The sequence below is a fragment of the Mizuhopecten yessoensis genome, unplaced genomic scaffold (assembly GCF_002113885.1).
Source record: "Mizuhopecten yessoensis strain PY_sf001 unplaced genomic scaffold, ASM211388v2 scaffold4583, whole genome shotgun sequence".
Taxonomy (NCBI): Eukaryota; Metazoa; Mollusca; class Bivalvia; order Pectinida; family Pectinidae; genus Mizuhopecten; species Mizuhopecten yessoensis.
In genome coordinates, this window is record NW_018405619.1 from 714,366 (window position 1) to 724,112 (window position 9,747).

At 38.3% G+C, this 9,747-nt stretch overlaps 1 protein-coding gene across 1 annotated transcript; it reads left to right on the top strand.

The window, feature by feature from the left end:
- The first annotated feature begins 7,073 nt into the window (after nt 1-7,073).
- LOC110449356 (zinc finger protein 664-like) lies at nt 7,074-9,747 on the top strand. Its single transcript, XM_021496175.1, has 2 exons — nt 7,074-7,142; nt 8,263-9,747. The coding sequence occupies exon 2, from the start codon at nt 8,339-8,341 to the stop codon at nt 9,665-9,667; it is 1,329 nt and encodes a 442-aa protein (XP_021351850.1). The 5' UTR covers nt 7,074-7,142; nt 8,263-8,338; the 3' UTR covers nt 9,668-9,747.

The following is a 9,747-nucleotide window of genomic DNA, read 5'->3' on the forward strand; positions in this document are numbered from 1 at the left end:
GATACTGTGCTCAAACTAACTTTCTTGTAGTGTGCTCAAGATCATTTACCTGTATTTTTTTTGTGACAGTGGCCAAAATAAAGTGATATTAAGAGAAATGGACATAAAATCAGGTGATAATAAAATAATTGAATTGCATAGATTATATAGCAGGAAAAACGGTGCATCAAAAAAACATGATAATAACCGAAAAGTGACATTAACGGACGTGATATTAGGTGAAATGTACTGTACTATGACAAAAAAAACCTCAAGTGTTCACAGTGATAATGACATTTGGCTTGAAGTCTCACTAAAAAAACCTTTTTTTAATTGACAAAATTTGATATATATTATTAATTCATCACTGGAACAATAAAGTCGGCTTGAGCACAGAATCCGAGTTTGAGTATATCGTGAGAACGGCCCTAGAAGACGGGCAATTACCTAGTAGTTATATTGTATATATTTATGTGATGATAATGAACAAAACATTTAAATGGGAATAGCTGTGAAATAAGACATCGGGACTGCTGTGATGTTGTGTACGGGTAATATGAAATACCTGAAATAAAACACGAGATTTTCCATAACATATTGTGAAATATTTTGCTGTTCATCTGGCATTTCCTTACCAGAGTTCACAAACTTTGCTGTAAACCAGAATTAGGTCACTGTGGTCTTGACCTCAAGGTCAAATACCAAATGTTTGTTTGTCCGTATGAGTATGGAGGAAAATAACACAAATATTGCAGGAAAATTCACTTTTAAAGTTTCGTAAACTGTGGAAATGTGGTGGAACTCTCTACCTTAAATGGAATATATCATGTAGAGCAAAACCATGGGAAAGTTAAAATTTGGACTTGTCCTTATCTCAATATTCAAATTTTACAATTAAGTCTCGTAGATATTACAGGTGTGTTTGTTTGTTCAGATTTTTATTACAGATATATGTTTGTTTGTTCAGATTTCTATTACAGATCTATGTTTGTATGTAGCTAAAAGGTATCGTATTGCTAACTTTTGATTTTGTTTCTGTTATCAGCAGGATAAAACTGGCTTTTCTTAATTTTCTAACATCGCAAATGTTATTAACTTTCCATTTATACCACACTCAGGATGTGAATGATGTAATATATATTTAACAAAAAGGAATTAAATTTTATTTTCTTACCTTCCGTAAAGATTTCAGTGACTTACATAAGGTCACGCATGCCCCCGATGGGGCCCCTTGAGATGACAATATATCTTGTGAAATTTTGGCACGCTTCTTCTGCTATTACGATTATTTTTTGTTAACGCTTTCACCCCTATGAAACCGTAGTAGACTCTACCAGGCATTGATATGGATGAGTCCATTATGATCTACAGTGGTGAAAGGGTTAATACTACTTCATAAGTGAATTATAAAGTCATTTTGCATACCAAGTGGCGTAATAGAACTTTGTCAATTAAGATGAGAGAACAGTTATTGTGTAAACATTACCTCTAACCCAGTCGAACACATAATCACCATTCCTCGGATTCTGCTCTCATGACATCTAATAAATTCGTTAATGCATAGTAATAAAGCAAAGATGGCTTCAATCCTGTGCTTTGCGAGATAAGTAGCGATCCAGAAATGGCTTTCTACGCTTATATTTGATGTAAGTATAAGTCAATGAAATTTTAAATCTTTTCATACCAATATACTTTTGAAGTTTTATGACTTCAATTTTAACTGCAGTTTTCCGACAGATTGTGACACTGTTACTTTTGATATAACCATGTGGTTACTTACAGAGGGATTGAGTAATAAATAAAGTTTTGTTTATATATATATTTTAAATATGGTTTCCCACTAAGTTTTTGCAATACATGTATTTCAAAATTTAAAAAGTATCATGGTTATTTTTTCTACATTTTTTCAGAACTTTCCAGAAACTTAATAACAAATCTCAATTATGGAATTTATTAGATTAATAAACTGTTGCTCTTACTAACTATATAACATTCTTGATATAATATACTGTATCTATATAACAATGAAAGCCTTCATGAGTGACCATCATGGTAGCTATTAAGACAGTTGTGGAGGCAAGATGGATCATATCAGGCAAGAGGTTCAAGCCAGCTTAATTGAGGAGCCTGGTCCTGAAGAAGTGAAGTGTCAAGGATAAGATGTCCCAGATGGGAAGGGAGACAATTCCAACAGTCTTAAAGAAGTCAGTCAGATGTCTAGGGAAAGTCTATGATGACTCCCCGACATATGTGGCAAAAGTAGCAATCATTTGTAAACAGGCAATGGAATGGTTAAAATCTGTGAACTGGAACGGTCTGCCAGGAAGATTTAAGGCTTGAATTTATCTACACCGAGTATTACCAAGACTGTAATGGGCGCTTCTGGTGTATTATGTCCCAGTGGTGACAGCGGTAGAGGAATGGCAGGGATGACAACTAGATATCTGAGCAGATTGATGAGAGGGTCAAAGGGCTTTAACAGCGTATGACTCTATGGAGCAGAAACCAAGCTTCAGTTAACTTTAAAGTTCAGGCGCTCTTACTGTTGGACAGTAAAAATGAGAAAGTGAAGGAGACAAAGGTAAAGGCTAAGACTGGGAGGAAATTGAGAGCAGGTAAGGTCATCAAAGGGGTAGAAGGGAGATTGCATCACACATGTGAACTTTGAAGCAAGGCAACCTAAAATTATGCAATTGTGCACTACCACAGAGAAACGAAACGTGAAAGGTTACACGCCAATAGGTTTTATACAGAAATGATACTGGAAGATTCTACAAAACAACTCCAAATGACATTCAGCATACATGAGCTAACGTTAGGAACTACAAGCTGGTGGTTGTGAAGTGTGTATTCTGTACTGATGGTGCTATGCTTTGCAGTGACCTGAATGACGACGCAAAAGAGTGGAGCATATCAAAGGTAACTCTGGTGTCTAGAACTATTGAGGCAGATAGCTAGCTATCTAGAATAGTTCGTAATTCAGTGACATCTGAAATATCCTTGGCATATGATTCGCATATTCATGGAGAAATCCTTCTTGGATCCAATCTAGTCCAATGGCTTTATTGCTGTTGATGTTTTTGTAATATCTCCAGGACTCCAATATTGCTTCTTTGAATTGGTTTCATACCAAAGTAAGCATTTGGTCCTTTGTTTGACGTATATTTAGTGATCTCTTAGTATAGACAGCGTGAATTGTTAGTTGAGAATATCTGCCTCATATTCTGTAACGCTGTGTAGGAATCCATCTGCTATCCTGAGTAGAATTACCACTGAGAATCCTGTCGCTTCCTTTTAAAATACATCTAACCCTGTTTCGTGCTTTTCTGCATGTCGCCACATATTGTTTTGTCAATATTAGAAATATGGGCGTTCGGTCCGTCTCCTGCTGCCTTTGGTTTTGTCTGCTCTCTCCCGTACATGGATCTTCCTTGGATTTGATTGCGGATGATAAGCCACTAGAGTAAGGTTTATCCAAGGGCCACGAGCAATTTGTATTTGACAACAGGGTGTGACGTGGAGAACAAGTCAAGAGTGTTGTTGCGCCGAAGAGTGTTGTTGCGCCGAAGAGTGTTGTTGCCTCGATTGTTGAAGGATACAGTTTGCACTATGGTGATGTCATTCTGCATGTAGGTGAAGACTTCTTTCATTCACACAGGTCAATGTCTTTCCAGTACTTTACCTGATCCTCAATGAATGTGTCGTCTCCACTTTGAAAAAGGTATGAAAACTGTGTTCGAAACGGATTGCAGAGATATTGTTAAAAATAGCATCAACATCGTCTGTCCTGTTTGGAAGTCAATAGGCCGCTGATAGGGGGGCTGATTTCTGATTATTCAGCTGATTTCCCAATAACGGCTGTTGAACTCGCTATGTTACGTCTCGTGGCCATTTAAATGGGAACACCATCACGTCTTTAACTTCAAGTTCGCGTGGAATATATAAATTCCGATGACATCATGTCCCCTCTCAACGAGGTCTCTGTACCGATGATGATGTATGGTTTACAAGAGTTGGTGGCAATTTGAAGGTCAGATACTTTGATGCTCTGCGAATGACTACCATTGATCATAAATGTCGCATGCAGCACTCTTTTCACTCTAACGGGGTGCCTTGTTGCTTGATCCACATTGGTATTTGACAGTAAGACCCGGGTTTCAATCATCGAATTCAGAGAAGTATCACTTTACACCTGTTGTTCAACATTGCAATATTCTGAGTTTTGAGATTGTCATAAGGCTTGTTTTGCTGAAGTTGTGAACGTTTATGGGAACAGCTTGCCGGTGGATCACCGGTTGTTAAGCGCTGTTATGTTAAGTTCTATAGGTAACGATAGGTTGGAGAACGAGTTTGATAATGGTATTGTTAATTCACACAACACTGTCGAAAGATTTGGGACATCACACTTACTGCATATCCATGAACCTGACGTATCGGAGAGGGATTCATACACTAATGTGAACATTCCCGTACACAGTGTGTGGAGCCATGCTGGAGCATACTTTGTTGCATGATCCACATGGGTACTTGACAGTAGGGCCTGGGTTTCAATCCATTCAATGGAGAGCAGCATTATGTTACACTCCTTGCAATGACCATTGTTAAAAGAAGATTCCTTTTGCGAGCAGACTCTTATCCGAATGCAACACATTTCTGCCCAGGAAATTCGGGCTGATGGTATAGGCATAGAATGTGTTCCCCTTCAATTTGAGCATAAATTGCTGATATATAGTGCTGCCATGACCAACCCACCGATACAGTTATTTGTTTTTGAGTAAACAAACATTATTGGTTACAAACGTCAGACTATTCATTACGATCAGCATGCTGGTTATATAAAGTCCCCCAAACGAAGTGGGAGAATTATTGGTTTTACTCCGTTTCTTCTTCTTCCGCATTAAAAGGTTTCCGACACATTTTTCAAAACCTATTGGACGGAAACTAATGACACAAGTGTTCATGATGGTAAGGGGTTGTGCAAATGACATTTCATTTTCCGATCGGTGAGCCAAGAAGGCCGCCACGCCCTCTGATTAGTCAAAATGAAATATTGATCGATTTTGCTCAAATTTGGTATGTAGATGTATTTCCCAACTTTGCGACTATTGGGTCAGTTTGGGATACTTCTGTAAAGGTATCCCATTACAATTAGAACTCGAACGGAAGGTCTGCATATTACCAGTTTCTATGAAAACCCGGACAGGAAGATGTTAACAATCGCGTTGGTAGAACCCTGTGGTGCCGCCTATCGGGGTAGCTACAAAGTTGAAATACGTCATCCCTTTGACGGATTACTTTGTCGTGTTAAACTTTGCATCAGTTCTGCCAGAGATATTAACAATATTGCGACTCTGATGATCTGCACATGCTCTTTCCGTTTCCGTTTGACCTTTATTGTACTCCAATCAAACAAACTCTTGACATACGACTGGCAAATGGCGTTCAATGCAGATAAATGTGTCGTCGTAAACGTAACGGGTGGGAAGAACACCAGTTAAATAAGCTATATAGCTATCGCCTGAATGGAATCCTACTTGCATAGAGGAGTGCAACTACCTAGGATTCACCATTAGCAACAGCCTGGGTCGTCTGTTATGATCAAATCAGTACCACATCGTGGAAGGCAGCGGGTTCGGTAAGATTCCCCAGAAGGAACCTCTACACATGCTCAGAGGGGTTTGGTCAAAGATGGTCGGGAACCTTTGGCATATTTCGTTTACGGAGAGTGCCGACGGTTCCCTATTGGGTCAAAGTATATATAGCTCTCGTTCGCCCCCAGAGTGCCGACGGTTCCCTATTGGGTCAAAGTATGTATAACTCTCGTTCGACCCATAACGGAATAACTGAGGAAGTCTATAGCTTCCAAGACAAACAGTTGGAAGCTAAGGAGAGAACCATTTATACATTGTAGCAGGCTACAAGCCATGGCTTTTAACAAATAACTACTCTTCCAGAAATAAGTAACTTATAAGGCCATATTGAACCATTAGCAGACAGATGGTCAAGGACCAGACAATACTGAACAACATGAAGTGGAAACCATTAGCAGCCAGTTGGTCAAGGACCGGGCTAAACTGTACGTTGGTGTAGGTTCAATCATACAGGTCAGAGAGGTGGATGCATGAACTGGTGGAGATACAAGATGGAAATTAGAACAAACCCCGGTCAATACTTACATCTACTAGAACTCTTTACTTCCCTGCATCATCATAACCCTGAACCACAAACCCAGAGACCTTCTATGAATAGTATGGGTGGCGGTTCGGGCCAAAAACGATATACAGTAACGCGTTAAAAAGGTAACGCGTTAAAACAGGCTTTTAACGCGTTACTTTTTCAAATGTAATAGTAACGCGTTAAAAGTCACTTGTAACGCGTGACAATTTTAAACGCATTGGCCAATCAGAGAAATCGCTTCAAAGAGGAGTGTACAATGATACAATTATTAAGCACTTTCCAGACTCAGAATCGGTGTTTTCCTTCCAGGCCCTTTTACGTCCAGAAGACCTCTCAGGAAAACAACACTGATCCTGCAATGTGCTGGATTCCCTCATTTTTCGTAAACAGAACCAACTGTATCATAGTGAGTTATTAATTACATGGAGTCTTTATTATTTTAAAATTTGACAAGATTTTACATGGTGGTTCGAAACCTGGGAAATGATGATGAGTTGAACAGAAACATTATCCTTGAGGAACTTAATTGTCTTCTGTTTTATTTAAAAAGACTCGGTGTCCTTCATATTTGTTTAGTATTTACGTTTTACAGACAAGGGGATATTAAAGTGTACTAAAATCATGCAGATTGGTCATTTTAACAGCAACATGTAATAAGAGTTTTTTCCCTTTGCACTTGCTATTTTATACTGTCATTTTATTACCGGTAACCTTGGTTTTTTGTGCATAATCGAATCATTCAACATATTAGATAGTGATTGGTTATTATAATTATTAACTTATGGTAAGGCAGATACGTATATACTACATTATATGCTGTATATATTTATGTCTCTGGGATAAGAAGGTGATTGATAACACATCCGGACAAAAAATCCAGAGTTCCGACTCTTTTCTTAAGTAGTCATAGTCGGTTTCCGTTTTAGGAATTCTGCTTGTTCAGTGTAGCTATGGCTAGGTTTTCGGATAGAAAGAGGTTTTAAAAGGTTGAGTATATAGCTGAAACATATGAGACGTTAGATTTTTTTAATATTTGTGCTCAATGCAAGTTACAACGTAGCATGAAATTAAGAGGCCTACAGGCAAAGTCATTTGTTTCTGTCAATAAAAATAGTCAGGAGAAAAAAAATCACACCCTACTGATATTTTATAAGTAGGGTACTGTAATGTTTTTTTTTAATGGCAGAAACAAATGCCTTCGCCTATAGCTACTGGTCATGAGAACAGGCCGTATTTTTCTACCTAAGATTTACAGCAATTTAATTGTGCCTGCATGAATCGGGGAAATTTAGATGATATATTTTTTTAATAAATTAGGAAAATAAAAGTTTTTCTTGACTATGACATATTTCCTGATTTCGACTATATGACAATACTAGATAACAATATGATAAAATCCTTTCCAGCAATTAATTTAGTCCGTAATAACTTGACAATCTTGTCTTTAAATATTTAGTCATATATAATCTACATTTTGTATCTCGACTGCCTCATCATGAAATCCTAAAAGAATCTAGTCAGATATTTCATATTATATGTACACTGCTAAACGACGATGTATAACCCGAATTTCCTCTGGCCCTGACAACAGACATCTATCTGTCAAAATGTCCAAGTCTGGTGTCAGGGCTTGAAATTAAGAGGAAACTCGGACTAGATGATGTAATGGCAGGAATAAAAGATTAATAAAATTCCTATTTATGCATATGTAGCGGAACTGGACTGGGTCATTCCTCAGCAACTAGGTAGCTCATGATCAATTGGTAGAGCATCCGTCTAGAGTTCAGACTCCGGACTGGCCGTGCATTTTGCCTCTCCTATTACACATGAAGTCTCTCGTTAACGTGCCTTAAAATTATGTAAATCAGGCCATCTAGTGTTCTAAAATGCACATCCAAATCAGTCTACCGATCATGAGACTGGGAGTATTAACATCTAAAATCTTACACCTTATATCCAATTTACCCTTTATAGCAATCATTTAGTCTCTGTCCATTCACATTTCATTTCACCCTTTTGTAGTGTAATCACAGTCTTCATAGAGATTTCCAAGGAAATAGAAAATAAACATCCTGTAATCCAAAATATTTTTTTGTATAATTTTAGATGTTAATTGAAGAAGAATGTTAGAATGGATATGTGGACAAGGCAGGTACTGATTTTTTAGCCTGGTGAACAAGAAATGGAATCTTCAGAGATCCAGTGTGGTGTGTGTGGTCTGGAGTGTGACGAACCCAGTGAGCTGTGGACCCATTTACAGTCCCATACAGCTAGTCAGTTAAATGAGTGCAGCATTTGTGGGGAGTGGTTTAGTAGTTTGATTGATGTGTGGACACACCTTAATACCCACACCCCTGAGGAACTTCAAAATGGCATGAATTCTAAATCTGGATCAGTCACAGATGAATCTAGCATCCGTGACCCTAACCTGTTGTGGAAATACCTCACAAAAAGTGCATCTAGTCAATCATATAGGTGTCAAGTTTGTGGGAAACGATTCAGTAACTCTGGAAATCTGAAAAGTCATACAAGAATCCACACGGGAGAAAATCCATATACGTGTGGGATTTGTGGAAAGGAATTCAGGGTAGCCTGTAATTTAAAAGTTCACATTCTTATACATACTGGAGAGAAACCACATCAGTGTTCTGTATGTGGTAAGGAATTCACACAAAGTACGAGTTTGGCAACACATATGAAAGTCCATACAGGTGAAAAACCTTTTAAATGTGATGTGTGTTTAAAGTCGTTTTCACAGTCCAGCAGTTTACACATGCACACTAAGACACACACAGGTGAAAAACCTTTTGCATGCACACTTTGTGATAAAACATTTGCAACATCCAGTAATCAGCAGAGACATATCCGATCACATTCCGGACAGAAACTACACAAATGCGAAATTTGTGGGAAGTCTTTTACGGAGGCATGTAGTCTACAAACGCATCGTTACATTCATAGTGGAGAAAAACCTTTCAAATGCGACGTTTGCAGAAAATGTTTCACACAAGCTGGAAGTTTAAGATTGCATCATAAAATACACACAGGAGAAAAAAAGCATGTGTGTGATATATGTGGAAAAGGCTTCACCCAAGCCAACACGCTTCGTATTCATGAAAAGGCTCATATTGTCGGACTGGAAAGACCTTTCAAATGTAATGTCTGCGAGAAAGACTTCACAAAATCTTGGACTTTGAAGATGCACATGAAGACTCATACTGGAGAAAAGCCTTTCCACTGTGAAACCTGTGGACTTTTGTTCACTCGGAAAGGAAATCTTGATTGTCACATGAAAATACACAAGAAGGAGAGAGAGCATGTCTGTAGTGTTTGTGGTAAATCGTTTTTCCAGTCAAATGGTTTAAAGATGCATATGTCAGTACATACTGGGGTTAAACCACACCAATGTGGTTTCTGTGAGAAAGGGTATATGCGACGAGAGGACTTGAAAAAGCATGTTCAAAGACATCAGAATAGTTCAGCAACTGACATAGTGATGATGATCACATAAAGTGTGTGTAAATTTCGCTTACCCTGGACAGGTGTATCCTCCCTTTTACCGGACCGGTGTGAGATTTCCTTGTCTCACCC

Bases quoted from the DNA above. Each gene is read 5' to 3' on its own strand.
- LOC110449356 (XM_021496175.1), top strand. From the start codon at position 8,339: ATGGAATCTTCAGAGATCCAGTGTGGTGTGTGTGGTCTGGAGTGTGAC.